The sequence below is a fragment of the Ctenopharyngodon idella genome, chromosome 2, assembly GCF_019924925.1.
Source record: "Ctenopharyngodon idella isolate HZGC_01 chromosome 2, HZGC01, whole genome shotgun sequence".
Classification (NCBI taxonomy): domain Eukaryota; kingdom Metazoa; phylum Chordata; class Actinopteri; order Cypriniformes; family Xenocyprididae; genus Ctenopharyngodon; species Ctenopharyngodon idella.
Window position 1 is genome coordinate 25,842,773 of NC_067221.1, and position 25,627 is coordinate 25,868,399.

Genomic DNA, 25,627 nt, shown 5'->3' on the forward strand with positions numbered 1-25,627 from the left:
GTTCAGTTGTTCCATCCCATGGCACGGCGTGGTTGAATTCGTTGCTGGAACTTAGCTTGTCAGTAACTCTTTTCTTTACAGGAGAGGATGTGTTGCAGTCTGGATAAGTAAGCAGCTGAGGATGACGGATAATGAAGATGGGTGAGGAACATGGAGTCTAAGTCAACAGGTAAGTATTAAGGGGTTGCTTATATAAGGTGAGGGTATAGGCTGGTGCAGGTGTGTCCAATTAGAATTCGGGTAACTGTGCACGAGTGGGTGGAGCTGAAGGGTCTGGTGTGGCAGATGGTGTGGCCTCCGTGACGGTTACTTTTTATGAAAAGAAATGTGTTATATTTTGCGTTACTTTTTCTCACCTGGGCTGGGCTTGCTTGTTTGTTTTTTAATAACAACAAAAGTTCTATTTTTTGCAAATGTAAAGGCCCTTTCACACCAAAAGTGAAATGAATAAGCCTCAGGCTAAAGGAAATGCATATTCACACCTGTACAGTAGAGGGCGCAGCTCAAACAAACCTTTCAGCTTTGCTGCCAATTTGGATTAAAGAAGAATAGGATAGAAAGTTATTTCTAAATGAATTAGATCAAGGTCAGCAGCAAAAACATTGGTTAATAAAGTGAGATTAAATACATAAAGTATATTTGTGTAATTTAATATTATAGGTTTGCATAAAATTGTGATATTGCATTTCTGTTTTTAATTCATTTTGAGGAATACTGAATGTTGTTGTGCAAGTAAGATGATTAAATGCATATTCACATTTAGTCTAGAACTACAGTAACCACCATTACGTTTACACAGCGCACACAACACCTCTGCACTTTATTTCTCTCAGCATGTGGACAGGAGAGCTGTCAGTCAATAAATATGAAAAAGTCATTTGCATTACTTATTTGAAAAAAATAACGTTTTGTTGTAAATTGAAAAGTAATTCATTACTTTATTAGTTACTTGAAAAAGTAATCTGATTACATAACTCAAGTTACTTGTAATGTGTTATCCCCAACACTGATAACTGTAGCCTCAAACATGAAAGATTTTTGTACAGTTGAGTGGCATCATTTTGATTAAGATTTGCTAATGCAAGAAGCTAGAGACTCAGCACATCACAGAAGTTTGAGGTTTATATTTATTTTTTTCATCTTGAAAAGTCTCTTGTGACAATCAGCATACTTTTTTCAAACATTACTGTACAGATAAGAGAACACTCAGTGCAATAAGACAAAGGACATAGGCTTTCTACCTGTCACAGTGCACATTTTACATACAAAGAGATTTACATCATTACATTTCTAAACTGCACCCTCTGTCCACAAGAGAGTGAATTTCAAACAATCATCTTTATTGTTGATCTGCATACAACGTAGCTTGGCACACATAGAAATAAACAGGCTACAACATCTCAGAACCTTCATATTTTTGAGACTGCGGTCCAAGTGCTACCTTGGTTATTTGTTCCCCTTAATCTCTAATCTTGGATCAGCTTACTCAACCTCTGACTGCTATGAGGGAAAATAAAATGGACAATCTGTCTCATACTCTCAAACGCTATTTCAGCTGTTTAATAGTTTTATTTTTCCCCCAAATCCAAAACGCCTGTGAACTAGCAACCGGTACACAATACCTTTACCCCTGATAGTCTACAGTCTTTGCAACCTCTCACCCAGTGTGACCCAGTTACAGTGAGCACCGGTCTCCAAGGCAACACATTTTGTACAGGCATCAGTTTCAAACATGGAGGTCAAAGGAAAGAATGAGACAGGGGGATGGGGAGGGAATTTTTACTACAAGATCTAAGTACTTTGGCAATGCAATGCTGCATTTGTTTGTTGCATTTGTTGTGCAAATGAATGACCACTTGAACTGATCTGAGAGGTTGAGGTAGAGGGAGAACTGTATGTATCCAGTTAGGTAATATGTGGCAAAGGATTGTGGAATTGCAGCTCTCTTGTGTACAGCCTCTTTGTTTATGCAGCCATAATTCCTGTTACCAGACCACAGGGGCTTTCACACCGAATAGTTCTAGGAACTCATTACTAATAAAACAACTAATTTCACCTCTGGGCCATGTTCCTGGTTGCATTCAAACCGGGAATAGGAACTCTGAAGAGGCCGACAGCGTTGCCTTTAAGCATGGCATTTACAAACTCTAAAAAACGGTGGATGGAGGATGCCGTGATCGGAGCTGTGTTTGTTGTGTGTCATGGGTTTTGTGATAACAGAGATGGAATTTAAATGCATAATTTTTGCGACTGAAAGAGCAAAAAGTGGGGCTAAGAGACGAAATCTCCTATGACAATTTTCAGTATTACATATCATTGTGGCGGAGAAAAGAATACAACCCTGCAGACAACAGATAAATGCCGTTATCGCTGTTTTCCATGTTCGTGAAGTATGTTTACACAGCTTTTTAAAAATGCCGGGTGCCGGTGTTTGACATGCGTTTAACCAATCAGCGTACACTTACATCACTGATAGTTCCTATTGTGCTGGTTTAGACCCTACTCTAAAGTAGGAGCTAATTTATTTCCCCAAAAAGGAGTTCCTAGAACTAAAATCATTCCTAGCTCCTGCGGTGCGAACACAGTGAAATCCAGGTACTTCAGCCAATAGTTCTAGGAAATATGAAAAGGTTTCTCCGGTGCGAAAGCCCCTCATGTGGCCATGGGTACTACATACAATAGCTGAGAGCCATCAGTCATTGGTTTGTGTTGCTAATATAGATATTGTGTCTGTCTGAAATTTCCAATCAATCTACTCCATTAATGTATGATAAATAATGGCACAGTCGTTATACAAGACCATTGCACAAAAATCTTTTCATTTTACAAATATCCATGTACACAATTCTTCAATAATGCTGAGATGCAAAAAATACAACTTTGATATTCCAGATTGTCATTTATCTCTGGGTGACCATCCTTGCACTTTGGAGGATTCTCACTGGCACCTGCCAGCTATTGCCACAGACCCAAAGAAGAGAGGGTCACCCCTTGTTTTTACAGTTCTACACACCATGTACACACAGAGAAGTTACAACATCCCTTAAAAGAGACATTTTCTGTTTTACACAGAAAATAACTGTTACCCTTTTTCTATGTGCAATGACCTGACCTTAAATCAGAGCCATACTCTCTGAAACTTACCACTACAGAAAATAAAGGCAGAACAAATAAGATTGTGGTTAAAAACAATGAAATCCTTCTCAAAGGACTTTTGAGAAATGCTTTATCGGTTTATTTCTTAATATTAGACATTCAAATAAATGATCTAATAATGTGTGGAAAGGCAGCGAGAAGTAAGCTAGCCCTAATCCAATCACCATAACATCCAGTGTTAAAATAGAATTCATTCAGTGTGGTAAAATACCACAGAAAGGTCATTTCCAGAGGTCCTGAAATAGAAAGCTAAGTCAAAGCTATTGATGAAAAGGTACTGACTGCGTATTGCGATGTTAAAAAATAAATCAATAAATAAAAATGGAAATAAATTAAAGGTAGAAAAACAATGATTACATTGGACTAACTCTACATAATCTTTGCAAAGATATTCTGTTTAATTTAGAAAATATCTATTGATGCTAGGTCATTAAGGAATCACACTGAGTATAAAAATATTAGATATTAACAATGATACAAAAACCTCATAAATTGCAACCTCTGAAATATTGCTATATTAACCCCACCCACCCATCCTCAGGTGGGAGCACACTCTGACTGGCTTCAACCCTGCCTGAAAATAAAGGGCAGGGCATGGCCCTAAATTGCTCACAAGACCAAGTCAAATGGCTGTGTCCCAGAAGACAGTAGTCTGAGTTGGGTAGGGGGGTGGGCTGTACTTCTTCGCCCCATTTGTTTTCTTCCAACTGTGCATCATAGGCAGGCTTTCTTTTTTGCATGGGCTACGATCAGGAAGTCGCTGACGAGAGCGTATCTCCCGGCAGAGGCGTTGTTTCCTCTCGATCATCTCCAGCATGGTGCTGTCACCATACAACCATGGCATAGGGGGCATCTATTGGACACATGGAGAAGATAGGCTGTCAGTTCTGTTATTTTACAGCTGCAGAAATAAAAGTTCAGTGATAAAGACACTACCTGTTGGACATCAGAAGGCTGTCTCTGAGGTGTGCCTATTGGAGATGGTGCTACTGCTGTGGAAGAAGATCTTCCTGCCTTTGAAACTGTCTTCAGGTCTGCAAAAAAAAGTTTCAACAGATGAACATGAAACATCAGCTATGACATTGTCTTTCCAGCTGAAAAGATCAGCTTTGACCAGCATGAATTTCTGTGCTGTTCCAGAATAGATCAGGCTGTTTATTGCTGGACTAGCAAATTTATAAGGAAGCTTCAACCAACACTGCCTTTTTACTCTGCTATAAAAAAAAAACCAGCATCAGTTGACAAGCAGTGCTCAAAACTTACCAGAGTTTGAGTTCCCCAATATTATATTTGGACTCATGGAGGATCGTCCAGAACGACTGGATGACGCCATGGCTGAAGATCCAGACCTTGTGTCCTTGTCCTGTACTTTGGGTGATTCTGTGTTATAGTTGCTTTTATCTTTTGCCTCATACCAGGGTAAAGTCTCAGTTGTGTGTACTCCCCTATCTTTGCAGTCCCGCCTGCTCATGACATCATTGTCATTGCTGATCCTTTCCTTGCTCCCCCGCATGCTCTCTGCACTGTGGTTGCTCTTTTCCTTGTCCTGAACAGATTCTATGCCATGCTTGCCACCATCTTTACTATCTCGTTGACTTTCCAAGTCTGTTCTGCCCTGCTCCTTATTTTCATGTCTGGGAGGAAGGTCTATCCCATAGCAAACTTTCTCTCGGCTGTCACGTCTGGTGTCTTGACCATTTCTTAGCAGTTCTTTACTGTCTTGCCTAGGGAATAACTCTGGACCAATACAACCTCGGTCTTTACTGTCCCATCTGGTGATAGGTTCTGCACTGCTGCAGCCCCTGTCTTTGCTATCTCGTTGAAGCAGTACCTCAGTGCTACTGCCTCGATCTTTGCTTTCTTGTTGGGGCCCCTGCTCTGGGCCGTTACATCCACTGTCCTTGCTGTCCCTTCTGGCTAATGGCTCAGCGTTACTGTAGCCACAGTCCTTGCTGTCATGTCGAGATAAGGCCTCGATGCAATTTTGCTCTTTGTCTTTGCTGTTCCGTCGATGAGAGGACTTGCCATTGCTGCTGCGGTCTTTATCTCGCTTCGATTCTTTGCTGTGATGGCTCCTCTCCTTGTGCTCCCGTTTGGACTCAGAACTGTGACCCTTTCCCCTGGTTTCAACTAGAAGAGAGAAACATTACAGATATTTCAGTGATCTCATGCCGAACAACTATAGGCTCTTCACGCTGATGCTTTCCAATATTTTTTTTTTGTAACACTTTATTTCAAGATCCAGTTTAGACATTCTACCAACAATATGTCACTTTGCAATTACATGTCAACTAACTCTCATTGTCTGCTTAATATCTGCTAACACACTATTTTGATGGTCCCTCAACATATATTCTACAGACTATAAGTAAATTAGCAGGTACATGTCAACTTACTCTACTAACCCTAACGTAAAGTTGCAGTATAATATTGACAGCTAGTGGTTGAAATGGGTACTGCAGTCCAAATTCTAAATATTGGAGAGAGTTGTTTCCCTCGCCCTCTCCTCCTCAGACTCAACGCTCATGTGTGTTGCCAGATTGAGGACACGCAATTGCAATCTCTGACCCAATTTATTTGCTTCCATGGCTGCAAATATGCAGTGTTTTCCGTCAACTGACAATCCAGGGTGTCAAAATACTATTGGGTAAATTGGCAGTGCACATTTCAAAGCAGAATAACTGGCTGCAGCATTGTTTTTTGGAGAAACAAGTATTTGAACTAAAAATAAAATAATAATAATAATAATAATAACAAATTACATACAGCACCTTTAAACTTAACCTAACAGTGTAGTAGGCTACTCTAATGAAAGTTAGTTGACAGACAGTTGAAAAGTTACTTATAGATAGAAGAATGTCTAAAGTGGACTATCAAAATAAAGTGTAACTGTTTTTTATTACAGTACTGGAATTTGGTCACTAGGTGTCCCCGTGATACTTATGGATTCATGAAGCAGGTTTGTTGTTTTGTGTTCCTCTTTGGACTGTGTGTGGTGTCAGTGCATTAGGCAGGTGTGACAGGTGTGGTACACACACATAAAATATACAGATGGACTGCACAATATGTTTCACCCTAGGCTGGTTTCACACCGCACGCGTCAGCAGCGTGTATTTTTTTATTTTTTTTTGCCGCCCATGTTAACAGATTAGAGCATTTGCATCACACGCAGAGGCTGCGCGGCAGCGCGTAGCAGAAGCAGCAGTGCCACCATCATACCCAAATCAAACCCGAGTTTGTGGTCTTTTTTTTTTTTTTTGCCGAGTTTGCTGTCTTGTCAACAGATGTAAACACAAAGCTTACCGCCCCATGTTAACAAACTTTCAAGACTACCAAGTTTATAAATGACCTACTTATAAAAATAAATTTATAGTTGTCTTTGTAAAGAAATGCTCACTTATATATAGCCGCTCAAGCTTGCAGTGTGAAACGGGCGTAATCTGGGCAGATGTAAAGTGTATATTGATGTTTCATTGAAAACTGTATATATACATGTTCTGCTGGGAAACTTTGCGTCCTAGCATTCATGTGGATGTTACTTTGACACGTACCAACTGCCTGAAGATTGTTACAGACCAAGGCAATGGTGTTCCCTGATGGAAGGGGCCTGTTTCAGCAGGCTAATGCACCCTGCCACAATGCAAAAATTGTTCAGGAATGGTTTGAGGAACATGACAAAGAATTCTAGGCGTTGCCTCTGCCTCAAAATTTCACATATCTCAACTCGATTAAACATATGGGATGTGCTTGATCAAAAAAATCAGTACACTTTACAATAAGGTTCATTAACTACATTAGTTAACATGAACTAATAATTAACTGCACTTATAGAGTATTTATTAATCTTTGTTAATGTTAATTTCAACATTTACTAATGCATTATTAAAATCTTGTTAACATTAGTTAATGCACTGTGAGCTAACATGAACAAACAATGAACAACTGTATTTTCATTAACTAACGTTAACAAAGATTAGTAAATACGGTAACAAATGTATTGCTCATAGATAGTTCATGTTAGTTAATACATTAACTAATGTTTAACTAATGAACCTTATTGTAAAGTGTTACCAAAAAATCTGATCCATGGAGGCCCCACCTTGCAACGTGATACCACAGGACACATTCATAGGTCCTATGGAGTCCTTGCCTTGACATATCAGAGCTGTTTTGGCAGCATGACAGGTGCCATGATATTAGGCAGGTGGTTTTTAATGCTGTGGCTGATCAGTGTATATTGCAAATGTTAAATCTATTGTAATCTAAATATAAACATGCCATTTTTGCAACCTTAAATGATACCAAATTCATTTACAATCAGATGACAGAAATGCACAGAGGTAATGAGAAAATATCCTTTTAGATATGAAGTTATAGAAAAAGAGCATTACAGTTTTTCTCGATTGCTTAAACACATTTCTTGAAACTATGCCTCATATTCTCAAAACAGTAAACACAAATCCATAACGTCTCACCCAATTTCCTAAATATCCTATTTTCAGATCAGAATGAAGCTCTACACTCAAAACCATTCACTCTTGCTGAAAAAACAAACTTTGCCCTCAGACATCACACACAAGCTCTCAAAAACACACACACTACAACATTACAAAAACCATTAATAAGTTATGTTGCTTGTGGTTCTCCCCCTCAAGGAACTTTTCACATGATGAACACGTGTATACATTTGCAAATCTTTTTATTCCTTAATGTACTGTACAGTACAATACACCAAACAACAACAAAAAATATTCTGCCCCAGCATCATATCTTTGGTCTGGGACAGGACAGAGAATCTCATCAACATTAGCCCGTCCCTGTCCAGGCAGCGGGTGTAAAGTCCTCTTGCATGCCTAATCTACCCCCGGAACGCATCAACTGAAATGTCTAGTCATGCTTCTTCCATTCCATCGTCTCTGTGTCCTACAAAAATAGAAGTACTGATTACTGTAACTGTAACACATCCTTTTTACAAAATGGAAACAGAAACTCTATCTTTGATGCATGTGTTGTAACAGAGTACAGCACTCAAAAGTTACAGTACACTGAGCTACACCTACCTGTTTTCCTCTCTGAAGGTTCTTGTGATTGAGGCGGTGGTGAAGCAACTTAAGTTTGGCTGAACTCATTGCCCAGCCTCCCTCATAGTCATACCATGGACAAGGACATGGTCAACTAGTGGCACGAAATTCATCTGAGACTCCTTGTCTTCTTGCCCCCATCCTCATCCTCATCCTCATCCTCATCCTCCTCCTCTTCCTTCACCTCTTCCTCCACTCCTTACTGCTCTTGCTCATCCTCTTCCTCCTCCTCCTCCTCCTCCTCTCTGGTGTCCTCGACCTTTTCAATCACGTCTCTTTGGATCCATTGTTCCAAAACTGAATGAACTGACTCTGGCTCTTTTATCTATCTATTGAAGTTTCTGATTGGTGTGTGATAAATTTTGACTCTTAATGTTTCCACGTGGGTAACTGTGTGCTAACTGTTCTCAAGCTATGCTGACTTGAGTGAACAATATTGAATGCTAGTGCTTTCTAAATGACAACATGGTGTAGGCAATGAGAAATGAAGGGATTTGTGTGTTGAATTTTGCAGTGACAGTTCAACAAATCTGACTCATGTGTCAAAACAGGGGAATAGTGTTTATAGTTTAGGGAAATGGGTGTGCTTTTTGATAAATGGCGTTATGGTTTTGAAAGTTTAGTTCAAAACCTGGTTATAGTGTTTAAGCAATCAAGAAAAACTGTAAAAAAAAAAAAAAAAAAAGAGCAGATAAACTGACAAATCAGAAAAGAAGACAGTGGAGGATAAACAAAAGAAACCAGAGGACAAAACAATATACTGAAGGCCTCAAATTATTGTCTGTTTCTGTTTTTTTTTTTTTTTTCTAAAGTAACCTATTGTTAAGGTTACATTATTAACATGTGTCATTGTGTCTTTACCAACACAAACTGTGACTTATTTTAATTATTAATCAGACAGTTTGCAAAAATTTGAACCCTTTAGTAGAGATGATTTACACATTAAAATTACAATATTTGTCATAAAAATCTAAATATTTTGTCTTTGGCATGTATTAAAACAATTGATATCTAAGGTTAGCATCAATTTTTCATGGCATAAAGAATATCATAAAATCCCCTAATTTTAAATTATTTTTAAATATCGGTATTTACAAAAATAGACAAATCTTAAAAGTAACTATGTAAATATATTACATTTTTATAGAAATTTAAAAAAGTGTACAAAATTACCGTTATTGTAATGTTGCGGTAAGGACATTTTGTAAGAAAAAGAGATGAAAAACCATAAAAAATAAACATGTTCCAGATTAAAATATTAATGTCTACATTCAATTTTGTCTACATTGTTATATGTATTACAGACTGTGATCGTTAAAATTGAAATTCATATAGGCTGATTTTTTTTTTTTTTTTTTTTCAATTTGGGAGAGAGTCAAGAGTGCCCATAGTTGTAGAAAAAAATTAAATTAACACATTAACTTAAATCGGTCTGTTATAACACTATATTGAACTTGAATAAGATTGGTGTGTGTGTGTGTGCGTGCGTGTGTGTGTGTGTGTGTGTGTGTGCTAACTATAAGTGAGATGAGACTGACCAGCATAAATTCACTGTCATGTCATTCCAAACATATATACATTTCTTTCTTCTGTGGAAGACAAACGAAGATAATTTCAAAACTGTCTAAGCAGGTTTTTTGTTTTTTTGTTTTTTCATACAATGAAAGTCCAATGGTCCAATGTTGCTTTGGACTCAATTGACTTTCAGTGTATGTACAAAAAAACAAACAATTAAAATCTCCTTTTGTGTTCTGCAGACAAAATGACAAGATGAGGAAAAGACAAAATTTTAAAATTTTGAGTGAACTATACCTTTAATGACTAAAGATTATTTTATGTATACACACACCTTCCTATTGTTGCTCTTGCTTTATAAAATTCACAAAAATGCAAGTTGTGCTATGCCAGTTTTAAATGTGCCTTTTTGATTATCCACAGTCACTGAAGGTTCTGCCGTCTGTGTACTGCCAGGTAGTATGGTCGGCCTTCTTTGCTTACAACAAAATCGATGAGTGGGTTCATAAATAGGTCACACACTGTTTTCCACAGCAAAGGACAGATGATACTCTTGCCTCAGCACACCCATAAACTGTGTCAAGCCAGTCTTTGTATGATACAGCACAGATGCAAGACCCTTATAGGCCATATGGAAATGTGCACAATCAACCATCCCTACAACAACAGATACACACTTCATGAGTACAAGGTAAAAACCTAAAAGCCACATGGCAACCAGGCAACACCAACAAACATAAAACCAAAAGAGATTTTAGAAATGAGTAAGGAAATAAAAAAATAAAAAAAATTCAAGGAGCGAAAGCTTTAGTCTAACAAATTACTTCAAGCTGAGTGAGCTTCAAGTTAAATGCCTACCCAGGTGAAAAAAAGTACTCTTCCATAATGTACTTAAAGTGCTATATTTTCGAACACTAATTTTGTACTTAATATACTAAAAATTCTTCTTTAGTACTTATTAAGATAATCTTAAGAATATCTAATTGTACTCAACTGTGCTATTACTAAAACATGCTTTTAACATACTATCTCTGTATTAAAAAAAATTATATTGTTACCACTTGTAGTACACTTGAACCCATCTTTCATACACAGTGTACTAAAAGTGGTAACTAAATCCATTTTTTAATACAGAGATAGTATGTTAAAAGCATGTTTTAGTTCATATTCATGGTGTCTCAAAACAGCACAGTTGAGTACTCTTAGATGTTTTTAAGATCATCTTAAGAAGTACTAAAGAAGAATTTTTAGTATATTAAGTATAACATTAGTGCGTGAAAATAGAGAACTTTAAGTACATTATGGAAGTGTACTTTTTTTTCCACCTGGGTAATTTTTAATTAATTAATTGTGTTAAGTGCAGTACATGCCTGTGCAGGTAGCACTTCTCACAGGCTTTGCATGTTCATCCCACTGAGTGCTGAGAGCCTCACACATTCAATGCAATGGGGCTGTCATGACCAGCATCGGGATTGGTCTTTAGCTCCTTTGAGGGAGACTCTGCAGGGAGGTCCCCCATTTCTTCAATGGGATGAACTGATATCAAGGCCTTCTTGACAATCTGACTTTTTTGAGAGGTGCTGCCGGAGGTGAGATACAATGACTAACAAATGACAGTTCGCGTCTTGTAACTTACATTAAGTAATGACAGTCGACATGTAAATGGAGGGATTGCAATCACAGTTTGATGATCATCCATTGCACTGATTACACACACGGCTGTAGCCAATCACACACCCTACATAAGCCATGGACTTCCTCTCTCTCATTGCTGAGTATTGGTTAGCATTTATGATGTTTTAGCGTAGCTACTTTATGGAGCCAGTTCCAGGTCCTAGTTTGTATTTCTAGTTCTAGTCTAAGTCTAGCCACATCTAGTGATGGGAGAAACAAAGCTTTTCAAAGCTTCGAATCAATTGAACCAATTGCTTCGCAAAATGATTCACTGTTTCGAAGCGTTCGAACTCCACACGCTGGTGATGCCTGCCAGTCAAAACAGTGTAAATGCAACAGAAAACTCATGCCAAACATGCATAAAAACAGCTTTTACAAACCCATTGCAAATGTTTAATTGAAAGAATAATCTATAAGATTATTAAGTGTCTGTATAATATGTATTCTTTTATCAATTTTCAGGGCTTGTTTTGTTTATTCTATGGATGGGTCAGGTAAACAGAGACTATTAACTACTATTATTCCTTTAAATTATACAAATACCTTATTAAGACGTCTACAATTGTGTAAAACTCTTCAGAGATCAGGTAATATACACTTTTAGACACTTAATACTCAGGTAATAGACAGACACTTGTTCAATGTTCTACCGCTGGGGGGTGACCTCAGTGAATTCACATGATTCATGGGTTCACAGAGATCGCCCCCAGCGGTGAACCATTGAAATTTCAAAACAGTTATGACGTAACGAAGCCTTGTTTACTGAAATCACGTGACTATGTCAGTTTGAAACACGCTCCGAACCACTGATTCGAAACAAAAGATTTGTAAAGGTTTCGAAGCTTCATGAAGCAGTGTTTTGTAAGCACCCATCACTAGTCACGTCTTGTTTACTGATTTCCTGTTTCCTGATTACCCGCCTTTTTTGGATTTCTCTCTTGTCTTGTCATCTGGATTCTGTTCACACCTCGCTTGGATTTATTATCTGTCTATGAACTACTCGCTTGCCTCTACCTTACGTTTACGTTCGCCATTGAGTGACCTACGCCTGTTTCTCGGATTACTCTTCTGTCTTGCCCTCTAAATACCTGTAAGCCATTGTCATACCCTTGCCTGTTTGGACTATGTTTTTGAATAAAGCTTTGCACATGGATCCGCACGTTTCTCGTCTCAGTCGCCCTGTAACAGAACGCTTGGCCCCACAAGGATCCAGCAGCTTTTCCGAGGAACACTGGCCAGGTATGGAGACGGCAAGAATTTTGTTAGCCCTTAGACAAGGCCCGCGATCACTGGAGAACTATGTTCGCGAATTTTTAGCCATCTGCCAACTAGCAGTCATTAGAGTATTAGTAGACTGTCTGCTTAATATCTGCTAACACTTTATTTTGATGCTCCCCCCACAGACATTCTACTGACAATAAGTAACTTTACAAGTATGTCAACTTATTCTACTAACCCTAACCTAACAGTCTAATATTACTCTGAGAGTTAGGTGACATGTAGTTGCAAAATTATCTATAGTTAGTAGAATGTCTGAAGTGGAGTATCATAATATAGTGTAACCATTAAAATTACTGCAAAAATACAAAACTCAAAATCTGTTGTTGGTATCTTTGTGCTGGTTTAAGTCAGACATGAATAAAGTCAGTATTATTTAATTTTACTAAATTGATTTTGCATGAACGTTGAACACTGAATGTTTTGCACTACAGCAAATGTGTCTTTTGTATAACTAATACACTTGAGCAAATGTTTCGAAACTGGTGAACAATTACTAAATTAGAGACTGAATATATTATGAGAAATATATCGCACTCACTTTCTCCTGGTTCCTTGCTCTTTCTGCCGCTGGTATTCTTTTTTAGCATGTTCCTCCCAGTGGTGAAGAGGTTGGTGAGCTCATCCAGTGGGCTAGTGGGAGTCCGTGAGCGTGCCACTGAGACGTTCTGCATAGAGCCGTGATGCCGCCCCCCTGAGCTTGCATCCTGTGGCGGTGATGCCTTACCATGAGGTGTGGCTGAGGCGCTGCGAGGAAGGCCTGCTGTAGGAAATGGCCCATCAAAAGGTGGTGACCGCATGAGGCTGAGGGGCGTCAGGCAGCGGCCCATACTGACAGGTGAAGGGCAGGCTGAGTGGCTGCGCTGATATCCGTGTGAAGAGGAGGAACTTTTATAGAGGGCACAGGGCAATGGTGGTGCCGACGATCGGCCAGATACTGTTATTGTAGGAGTGGCTGTTAGCTCCCTCTCGGCACGTCTTAGGTGCGACGTAGAGGCAGAGCCAGAAGGTTCCAGAGAAGATGAGGTTGGTGACTTGCAATAAGAGCCATTCTCTAACATAGGAAGCTTTGCTACATCGAGAGGGGTAAGTGGGGACTCGTCTGAGTTGGGCGAGCACTGAGCAGGGGCAGGAGGGAAAACCAGTAAAGGTGGTCTGTGGGTCAACAAGTTAGGGAATGGGGCGGGAATGTCACAAATGGGTGTGCCTCGAGGGGTGGTACAACGGCTTAGGGGGGCATGAACATCAAGCTCAGGTGGGCAGGGTGTGGCACACTGCGAACGACAGCTCAAAAGATCCCAACGTGAGTCAAACTCGTCAAGGGCAGGGTACTTCATCTCTTCATAGACAGCCTCACCCGGCTCATCTTCCTCACTACGAGGGGTCGGTTCTCGGCCCACGTTCCCAGACATCTCAATGTAGACTGGTTCATCTAAGTCTGAGTCCTGTGCGCCTTGCGGCTGAGGAGGAGAAGGGGCCTGGCCATCCCTTGAGAATATGGAGGGAGAACCTTTTGAACCATGATTGCGGATGTAAGACTCATCAAAGGAAGTGCTCAGTTGCGTGTTGGGATTCCTCTTAGGCTTCGGTGGGGGAATTTTCCTGTAGTCCTCACTGCTGCTTTGTGTTCCTGAGTAAGCAGAAAAACCATAAAGAAAGTTATGAATTAGCACATTAGCATAGTAGTAGAGAGTTCAGGTCATCTGTACATAGAATAATTTAATAACTTTCAATTATTCAGATGCCAGATGGTCCTGCTGCACCAAAACTATCACTAACTTTATCACCCGTTCCATACCCGTTCAATATATTTTATATGACATAAAATAAAAATCTGATTTTTAAATACATACATAGGCAAACACAATCTGGGCACTCCCTCAAAAGTGATAGACAAATACAGATAATAATCTTGTACACAAACTGTACTGTTCTGACACCAAAATAAAAATAACAAAATGCCTTGATTTCAGTACTGAGAAAAGATCATCTTTCATCATATCAAAATGACATTTTCTCATAAACGTTTTGTGGGTGTGTAAAGAGGGAAAAGAGTAAAATTGCACCAGATTAAAGTAATTTTTCATGTTCTCTCTGTGAGTCAGTGAATAACTTTGCACATGCCTGAAACAAAACAAAACAAAACAAAAAAATACTATATATGTGTTAATTCTGTAAAAATGGAGACTGGTGGATCTTGAGATCCGTTTCAACCCCTTTGAATGTGCCCTTCCTCCTGGTCTCTCTGCCTCTTCCCTCCCTATGAGTGGATGTGTTTACCCTCGCCCCCTCTCCTTCAGGGGAACTAAATCTAGGTCAATCGCTCCTCCTGAATGAATTCTGCGCTGCCTGGTCCCTCCCCCCACACCCCCTCAACCCCGCTTCAACACGCAACTGTCCTCTGAACAAGGGACATCCCCCACTCTATGGTGCACATTGGCTAAAGCACTGTTGAGCTGGCTGCTGGCTCGTTCCTCATTGGTTGTTGCCACACTCTAACTTCCTGTCACCTCACTGACGATTAGTGGAGGCTGATGTCTGATGTCTGGATTGGTGGAGCAGCAGGGGGTCTCTGTTTCTGTGGGCTGGTTGCCGTGGCATTGAGGAAGATCTGCATGCACACTGTGATCCCTTCAAATTCTGATGAAAAGCAACTCTCACGGCATACGTCAGTACTGCAGAAACATAAATGAACTTAATACTTTTGCAGCCTACAGCTTTGATTCTTTGACGTATTTTCTGTAACTCATCAAAGTTTTGGAATATTACACCAAAGAATCTGATCTGTTTTGTATCTATGAAGGTAAACAAAATTAACATTAGAACACTATTTTGCATATACTGCATGCCATCTATTTTTCTTTTCGACAACAACTTAAAATTAACACAAAAACACACTATGCTTGTTTACTACTTAAAAACAAAAAGAGAGCCAAAACTACATAGAAATAAACTGATGGGCTTGTTGAGATCTGCATGAGGATGCCCCCTGGAACAATGTTGACATAACTGATGACAAGAGTGGGTGTTGAGAACAGTAAAGAACCAATTATATTAACCCTACAATTCATAGCATAGCTTATTCACAACACTGCTCTCATATTTACAATCACTTTGCCTACTGTTAATCATTGGAGGGTGGAATGGGTATATGGTGTACTTCAGCAGGACACAAGGACAATGGACGTAAGTGGCTTATTGCTTTTATGAAACAGCAGCAATGAGATGTACCACTAAACAGAATAAACAAGTAATATAGTTAATTTATTTTGTTTGCCATGCTACATTTTTTTGATTAATATGTAAAGTGTTTATATATATTTATTTTTCTTTAAATATTTTCTTTTACTTTTTTGACCTTTTTGCCACTATTGATAAAAATGGAGAGAGGACAGGAAATAGTAGGCTGAACTGTAATTTAGCAGGTACAGTTCACCTATAGTGACAAGGGCACAGTGCTGACACTCACAGCTTGCCTCTTTGCAGATATCAATCAGAGACAATTTTAGGGTTATCAGCATTTGCCTTTGCTCAACGTGTAAAAAATAATTTGTCTGTGACAATATCTGTGAAATATCACATACTACAGTCTTGTTTGCACTCAGTCCAGCTAATGATTTGACTATTCAAAATGATGGTACTGTCCACATTGTTGACTCAGGTGTGTTTGCTTTTACATTAAATAATAGCCAAGGTTCATTTTAACCAATTGTTCAGCATCAGCTAGTGTATAACTACAGAATCAGTGGATCTCAACATTTTGTGCAACAGGAAATGTGAAGCTTGGATTAAACACCATAGCATCTTACCGTCACACCTCTCTGAATCATCGCCTTTACACCCGGTGGGACTGAAGTCCACAGCTTCAGAGGAGATGCTGAGCTTAGTGCTGGGGTCCCGCCGGGGCTTGGGTGGGGGCTGTTTACGGGATATGGGGCTGCCCTCCTCTTCCACTTCTCCCACGGAGTGCAGGGACTGGGAGCGAATGGCGAAACCTGGATTACAGGGGGGCTGGTGCTGGTGAGGGGACACGTGTTCCGCAGGGGCTGGCATGCTCATTGAGCCCATTCACAAGTGCTTACCCTCAGTGACCACCTCTTCCCCCCTGACAAGAGACCACACATAGAAATAAAACAGTTCATGAATGGATGCTAAAGTCAAGAGACTGTATGATATATTAAAGTGATAAGCCACAATTTAATTGATGTTCAGTCAGTATATTTACATTTTTGGAATAAATGTAATAATAACAGTATGAAATTATATACTCTGTTTTATAGTGAAACAGTTTCTATACTGAAGTATTGAATGTTAAATTCAGTTTGTACTCTACACAAATTTCTGTAATCCACAAGATGACATGGAGAAAAAACAGGAATTAATACAAACACATTTAAAAACATGATGTTTTTACAATATTTTGGATTATTTGAATATTTTAAGAATAAATTATCTAAATTATCTGTTCATTTTCACATATGATAATACTAATTCATTGGCTTTAGCTAATACTATTAGAGTACTGTTATGAATAAACCTGAAAATAAACATTTTAAATGGATTTCAAATAATGCTCTTAATTTTTTAGTGGACCACCTAGCGGCCCCCTGGGCATCCCTGAAAACCCCTGAAAACCCCTGCCCTAAACCTATACAGTGCTGCTTAGTAAATTATTCTGTGCTGATGTGTGTCTGTGCATGTGCTTCAAAAAAATGGGGTTGTAAATGTTTACTCAACCTGCTAGGTAGTTTTTTTTAACTCAACTATTGTTTTAACCCAACTGCTGGGTTAAAACAGCCCAATTGCTGGGTTTGTCCATTTTCAACCCTACATGGGTTGTTTTTAACCCAGCATTTTTAGAGTGTTGTAATTAGCAACACTCTCATGAGATCTGTGATAAAGTTACTCATCTGAATGAATGGCTTATTAGGAGCTATTGATTTTTGTTTAGCACCCTTTCCAACTTTTAATGACACAGTAAAAGGCCCTCAATATAGCATTGATTTGTTTTTTTAATATGTTGATTGCGCTTTCATGGGGCTTGACCAATTGGAAAAAACTAGTTGTTAAAAATGAAACTAAATTAGTCAAGGAATATAAGCTTAAATAGCATGGAAATAATTTTCCAGATTTGATGCAATAATGACAATGATACAATATTACAAATATGACAACATTCTCTATGGACTGCATTGAAAAATATCTTTGATCTTCCTTGGTCTCTAATTTGACTTTTAAACTCAAGCATGCTATTTACTGACATATCTATGTTTCTAATGCACTGGGTATGCCCTGAACTTCTTTGGTTTTTCCTGATGTACTAGATCAAAAGTCTCTGTTAAGCTCTCTCTCTCTCTCTCTCTCTCTCTCTCTGTCCCCCTAAAGATTACTGTCCCACAAATGGGAATGACTTTACCAGCCATTAGTTTTATTTTAAGGTGCGTATCATCTATTACCTGAGCATGAACGTGTGTTTGTGTAACTTGCGCACATACAGCTGCTGAACAGCAGGAGTCTCGAGAGAAGGGTTCATTGGTCAGGGGCTTAACTTTGCCTAGCAACAGAGTACCCACGGAAACCAAAATCTGCTACTGCTGCTTTGTACAACCATCCCCTCACACACACACACACACACACATGATGGATCAGGTATTAAGCTCTCATTAGAAAGAGGAACAGTGATGTTGGAGCAGCTGTCTGAAATGCATGTGCCTACTTCTACTCGGCAAAGACAAGTTTCCTACTGTCAAAAAATAGCTGATGCCATACTTCACCTTAGCAAAGTGTTTAGTGCAGTTTTACACAATCTTTTTTTGAGATTCCGAATGAAGAATTGCAATTATGCTTCAGTTTTATGTTGTTGTTGTTATTTTGCAACAACTTAAAATTACTTGACTTAAAACCTGATTGAAAACGTGTTTTTGAGGTTTTTTATCCTATCCCATTTTGACTCTTATCTCTGACAATTATAACTCCGTCATCTGAAGGTAGATTTCCCCAAACTGTGTAAAAACTGAGGCTCTGTTGCGCTTTTCAAAACATTGCACTGCAACACAAGCTAAACCAATGGCATGATTCTGGGGTGGGACTATTTGTTTATCCAACCAATGGGGGCTGTATCCAGGAAACCTGTTTGAAAACGTTATAGTCATTAGGTGTGTTCGTCTTGAAGTGGCTCTGCGCAGACCGATCAGTGTATGACATCAAAGTACCATCAAAGTCTGCTCTCTAAGCGCTTTCGCTGTACTTTGATGTCATACACTGGTCTGTGTAGACCTACTATTTTTTCAATTCCGTTAATGTAATTTCAAAATTACATTATGTTTAAATATGGCAAATTAAACAGACTGTATACAGGAAAACACATCTTGACAATCAAACAACAAAAAAAAAGATAACAGAATCCTGCTTGAGAATTAGTTGTGTGTGTGTGCATGTGTGGCACTGTATTATTTATTGCATTGCCCTTGCCCTTGCCCAGTAAAAGAGTATGAACTCATGCTCAAAGCCAGTGTATTGATGCTGATGGACAGCATTCTTTCCAGCCTTTTCAAATTATTAAAAAGAGAAAAGCAATTCCATGTATTAAAATGCTACACACAGAATAATACATTACATTCAATTATTTTTCAATTCTACATAGTATCATTTAAACAACATTATTTCAATTTAATTCTGTCCATGCTTTTCAGTGTTTACAGCATAGTTGTTGTATGCAAATTAGCATGTGAGACTAAGTGCATGGACAAAGTTTCTGTGTGCTCCCAGAAACAGTGAAAGCTCCAACAGAACAGCAGAGAATTAAAGAAGACCCACCTTACTCAGAGCAATGAAGCAATCTGATTGGTCGGTGGCTGCTCTAGCTGTCACCAGGCAGAATACATCTCCAGCTAGCACGCTCTTCACACTTAATCTCTTTCTAACAGATTTTTCTCTCTCCCTCTTTCCTTCCTCTCTCTTCCCATCAGTTCCTGTAAAAATGGGTCATCTCATTGACCCAGTTATATGCCTCATGAAAAATCCAGCTATTCTTTTTTTCTAGACCTCATCCTCCAGCCACTGAGTATGAATATTTTATATCACCAACAGCTGATAAGCAGACCAGGAGTAGACCAATATCAGAAAGTAAAGACTCTTCTATACCCTTTACAGCCCAAGAGTGTGACTTCTTGTCACATTTTGATGAAAGTTCTTCAGAATCAAGCAGCCGCAACAGTGGTGTCTTATGTAAATCGGGGCCTCACTGAAGACACAATTTAATTAAACACTGGACAATCAAATCCAATCAATCTTCATTTAGGAGATTTTGACTGGGACCAGATATCAACAAACAGAGTTAGCAAAATGAAGATTTGTCGAGAGATGTTGAGATTACCTAAAAAGTGAATAATGATAATCTGGGACATTGGGTAGTGTGGAACACCTAAAATCTGTTGGGTACATTTCTGTCTCAGTCACAAACAAGTCTAGTATTTCAGCATGACTATATTAGATGTGTTGTCTCATTTGCTGATCCAAAGTGTTTGGATGACAAATATAAATGGATGACAAATATAAATTCACCACAAATTGCTTAATCTATTATTTTCTGGTTTGTAATGAAAAGTCTAAACCAAATTTATCTAGGTATCATTAGGTCCTTTGGTGCTCCGAAGACTAAATCATTAAAAGATGATCACAGTTGAACACAAAAAATGCCTGCTGTGCATGTTTTACCATGCAAATTATGCTTTACGGTAACATGTGTATCACAATAAGCCGGCATTCCTCGAAAGCACAACTAACATCATGTCAGAGCTGAAATAAATGTTTTTTTGGTAGTTAATCCTGAGCCAAATGCATGAAAGAGGTCTCTCAGACCGTTTAGCTTTTATTGCACTTAGAAGATGGGGCCAAATGTGATCAATGCAATCTATGCCAACAGGTCTGAGGCAGCACTCAACAGTAAATTGCCCACTGACACAATTACAGCTGTGTTGATGTTATCAAGGCCACAGATTTGAAGTGTCAAAATACTTCTGACGCCATTGGTCACGACTAGAATAATTTTTTCATGACTGAAATTACATTAGGTTGAAAACCTAGTGAGTGGATCAGTAATGTAGAGCAACATTTTCCATTTTGTGGGTGCGTGTCTTGCACATAACTTTTCAAGTCACTGAAAAGGATGAAAGACGTTATGAAGTTCAAGCCTCAAATATGTCAAAGTTGAAAAATTAATCAACCTCCACAAGTTGAAGGGAATGTGGCCTTTTCTGCCAACATGGCACTATGCCATCGCCAGTGGGACTTAGTGTAAGGGAGTACCATGGGGAACCATATTAGGGTTTGTTTCCTGTCATGTATGTGGCTGTCATTTACATACATGTAGTTTGTGTGTGCCAGTAAAGGTGTAAGTGAATGCTCATGTGTCGTACCAACTTGAGTGAGTTGAGTGAGCATCCCTGTCTGCATTCTTATTCTTGAACCATGCTTAACATTTGCGAACCAGTGTATTTCTCAAAACAATTTGTATAAACAGCACTACACAATGGACTATCTGCAAAAGCCTGTAACTTGCTCAAAATCCTTAGTTCATCTCTCACAAATATTTATGTCAATGATTATGTTAACATATCAGTGCCATCAAAATGATAAGTCATTGTGTCTTTGTTCACAAACAAGATAGTCAAAATGCTTAGCCATGTTGTCAATATACTGTAACAGTGTACTCTGACAGTGTTTCCTGATATGGCTATGGTTTTGATACAAATAGTGCACAAGGCTACACTTTTTCTGTATGGCATATTTCAATTTCAACAGTACAAATTTACATTGGTAATTTTTGACAGGATTTAGTTACAATTTTACAGGTGACAAATTATACACTCTAAAAAACGCTGGGTCGAGTCAAATATAGACAAACCCAACCGTTAGGTTTAAAAATTAATTTAAAAATTTAAACCAGCAGTTGGGTTTGTCTATATTTGACACAAACATAGATTGATACAACCCATTTTCAGAGTGTAGTGCAATGTCATTGTGATACAGAAAAGAAACAGACAAGATATATATGTAGAAAAACAGCAGACAATTGTATGAAATCCACTGCATAAATGGACCAATGCATTAGCAATTTTTTTCAAAAGAATGAGAAATTGCTTTTATGATGTGCACAAGTGACTAGATGATGTGAATCAGTTGTGATCTGAGAAATGTACCAAAGCAACTGAGAAAAAAAGTGATTGTATTTGCAATATGTGCAATCTTTTAAGAATTTGTATGCATGCATTGCTAACATATCTCAAATCTCTTACCTTTTAATGGCTTCTTCCTGCTTTCGCTTATTGTTGTTCTTCTCCTGAAAGTTAATCTTATTTTTCTCATTCCACACGTGGTCAATGTTCTGTGTGACCAATATGTTATATGCTCTTAGTCCACAGTCCTCAACATACTGCAAAAACATTAGTGAATCTTCCTCTTTATAGTTAATCATTGCTTACAGGCATTCCAAAAGGGTATTCTGCAAATAAAAACAGTAAACATTAAAGTTACAATTGTGATCATTTGAATTAAAGGATTGTAATTATTTGTATTATCAAATTGCTTTGATAGATATAGATAGATAGATAGATAGATAGATGTTAAAGTGCTGTTTTCTGTCATATTAGAGTCATGATAATGCAATGATAATGAAATACTTAGAACTGTTGAATTCTTACGGCAGTGCTATTTTAATGGGATATTGTGTAAATAAACAAGGGTTCTGGGTCAATGAGATTCTCCCTTCGTCAGCAAACGCAGAGAGATAGTGGAGCTCTAAGGCTCAGCAGCACACCTACAAAGAGATTGTTTATTAGTAAGCTGTAGTATTGTATTCAGCCTGGTGAAATCATGAAAACAGGCCAGTACATTTCTCAGTCTGGAATATGAAGCATACAGTAGTAGGACACTGGTTAGTGGACCATTTGTGCTGCATTTAATAAGTCGCAATGTGTTGTGTAACTGTACACAGTTTTTTTGAGCTTGAGTAACCCTGTGTGTAAGTGTGTGTATATATATATATATATATATATATATATATATGGGGGGTGGGGGGTGCACATAAAATCATACTGATGCAGTAATGCAGAGTGTGTGGGTGTGAAGTCTTTTGCAGTGTACCTCTGCAGAATTCTAGGAGAAGGAGGAGACAGCATTCTGTATTATGTAGGTCAGTGTTTTCAGAGTGATCCATGAATCTGTGCATGCTTGTTTACATGTGAGGGGCAGTATGTGTGTGTGAGGAGGGAGTTGGAGGGGGGAGGGGGGTTAAAGCAGCCAGATGGGTAATGCACTACCAGCTCAGAGACCTACCACCATTGTCCAAAATGGCATCTTCAGTTGACCTTTGAAAAACTTGTGTTGACCATAGACTTTCATATTTACTAAGCGTTATTCTTATTGCATTTAATGTCACATGACTTTACTGAATGAGTCAGTAGGAAGTCTGCAATAGTAAGTAGCAAGTTTGAGTTAGCAAACTACAAAAAAATAGTTTTTTCTTTTTGTCATGTTAACACAATTCAGGTATATGCATACTGTTGATGGCTGAGTGAGCTGGCCTATGTCTAACCATCAGAGACCCTGTATTTCCTGTAATTTGGTCCTCTTCCCTTGAAATTGTATCCTTCCTAGATTCTCTATCATGTTCTTAAAATATCTCATCTTATCCTCCCTCCGCCATTCACTTGACAATCTGTGCAGCAGGTGACCTTCTGAGGAGAGATGACTCTATTCTCCAAAAGTGAGCACAAAACATGTATTTAGGTAACAGCTAGAGAGATGGATACACCATCTTCAATGTAAAATGTCAAGGCCAGAGTGAAATATTAAGTCTGCAAGTGTGCGTGAGAGTGCAGCTATAGTGTCCTATCAAGGTTGTATGTAAAGTTATATAAGGATGAATGTAAAGTTCCAAAATGAAAGGAACAAGAGCTCAAATTAGTTTTGTACTTACAGAGGAACTATGTCCCTGCAGGCTACAGTGTCAACCAGTTCAGGTAGATCCATTAGGCTCCCAAAAGTAGGTGGGACAAAACCTGACTGATATCCTGAGATTACAACTCCAGTCCTACAGAAATGATTCAGGCCATTGCAAAATCATGATCTAGTCCGCAAAGTCAAATTCCCGCATAAAATCAGGAAGCAGGGAGAGTGCAGCCGTAAACAGTGGTTGTCTGCAGCTCCGTGTAGCTGAAGAACCTTCAGCCCCCTGGGTATGTGCAGTACGTAACTCCAGTCTGAAAGATGCACTCCTCTTCATCTGTACATGCTACACCTACTAAAGTGCAACAACATTAAATGGAATAACCTGAGAAAAGCATCCTTCCTAACTGCCGTCCACGTGCACTTTTAAAAGTCCTATACAGCGCAAAACAAAACAAAAAGCTCCTCAAGTCTTCTGAGATGAACATTCATGACATGCACATTCAGGCAAAGACCTTTTTAAGTGAAACCTTGTTTTTTTTTAGTTTTTTTTTTTAGTTTTTGAAGGACCCACTACAGCGCGGTCTGTGCCAGGCACCTCACGGCAGTGCTCGTTCTCGGATGTGGAGCTCCTCTCTGAGTGGATGCCACAGCAGATTAACTCGGGCTTCACAAAACAAAGAACACGCCTCCACCCTCCTCCTCTTTCCTCCTTGCATGCACTCGCTCACACCATTTCTCACTCTCAGTACCAAGGACAGCTCCTCTGCAGCCCTGCTATTGTTGGTAGGCTGAGTAAAAAGGGCAGGAAAACATGTGTCAGTCATGTGGCACAGTGGGCGTGGTGGGCATACAGGGTGTGACCTCATTAGACTCAGCCCCTTGCCTTTGCAACTGTGAGCACCACTCCCAGTGTCCTCAACCAGTAAATAATACAGTGAAAAAGCCTTAAAAGTCACACTTCAAAGTAAACAACCTGGTTCATTTATGCATTCATTTTTGAAATTATTTTTAATTCTAAAAGCAAAAATAACTTTTTTTTTTCATTCCAGAAAATAAAAATAATTGCTTTGAATCTTCAGTCAAAAGTAGGGAAAAACAAAAATTGCAGTATAATAGAAAAAGGGAACGAGTTGATATGTTTGAGATTTGTTTACATGCTTAATGCGGTGAGGACCTGCGAGTCCAGGGGCTTGTTCAAAGGGATTATTACTGTCGACACAAAGGGATGAGGGGCAGCGATCTGTTGTTTTGCTCAAGCCCCCCTTTCCCCCTCCCTCACTTTCCCCCTACCAGCCTCCCACAGTCTCTGTGTCTGTGACTGATCTAGCATCCAAAAAACAGGGAAACTATGTGAGAGGCAAAAGCATCTCTTACTTGTCCCTTACTGCCAGGGACAATAATTAGGTAAACATCTCCTCGGTGCTTTGCTTGGCAAACACAAAAGAAGATAGTTTATCCAAGTAAAGCTGCTAACAAGGACCAGCTTGACCTCTTGAAATGAGCTTTGTGTTGAGGTCACACTTTAGACTCTTAAGTGCAGAATCAATAACATGCTTTGGACATTTGTTCAAATAATTCACGTAAGTGTAAAGACAGTGATCATTTTTGTCCATTCAATGTAAGTCAGTGGTAACCAAAACTGTTTGGTAGCCACTTTCCATATGGAGAGTAGCTCCAAACCTAATAAAACACATCTGATAACCAAGGTCTTCAGAATTAAAGCTACAGGGAGGTGGGTTTAATCAGGGTTAGAGCTAAACTCTGCAGAGCCCTGCTCTGAGACATCTATAGGAATACGTTCTGCTTAATTAAAAACTGTTTAAATCTATTTGGTGGAATAAAAATGTAAATGATCTTTTAGTTGCTAACAAAACACTCCAGTAACACTTAGCACAAGTAGATTATATCTCACACCCATCCCCCTATGACAGGATCACACATCCCAACGAGTGTGAGCTGTTGTCAGAGGAGTG

General features: G+C 38.9%; 2 protein-coding genes across 2 annotated transcripts in view; one reads left to right on the forward strand and one right to left on the reverse strand.

Moving 5' to 3' along the window:
* The window catches only part of med1 (mediator complex subunit 1), a 633,161-nt gene that overhangs the window by 519,089 nt on the left and 88,445 nt on the right, over positions 1 to 25,627 (forward strand). The window lies entirely within an intron of this gene.
* On the reverse strand, positions 1,110 to 24,769 carry nyap2b (neuronal tyrosine-phosphorylated phosphoinositide-3-kinase adaptor 2b). Its single transcript, XM_051877174.1, has 6 exons — positions 22,001 to 24,769; positions 16,514 to 16,809; positions 13,246 to 14,334; positions 4,420 to 5,286; positions 4,093 to 4,190; positions 1,110 to 4,009 (listed from the first exon to the last, which is right to left on the reverse strand). Exons 2-6 carry the CDS (start codon positions 16,770 to 16,772, stop codon positions 3,779 to 3,781), a joined length of 2,544 nt encoding a protein of 847 aa, XP_051733134.1. The 5' UTR covers positions 16,773 to 16,809; positions 22,001 to 24,769; the 3' UTR covers positions 1,110 to 3,778.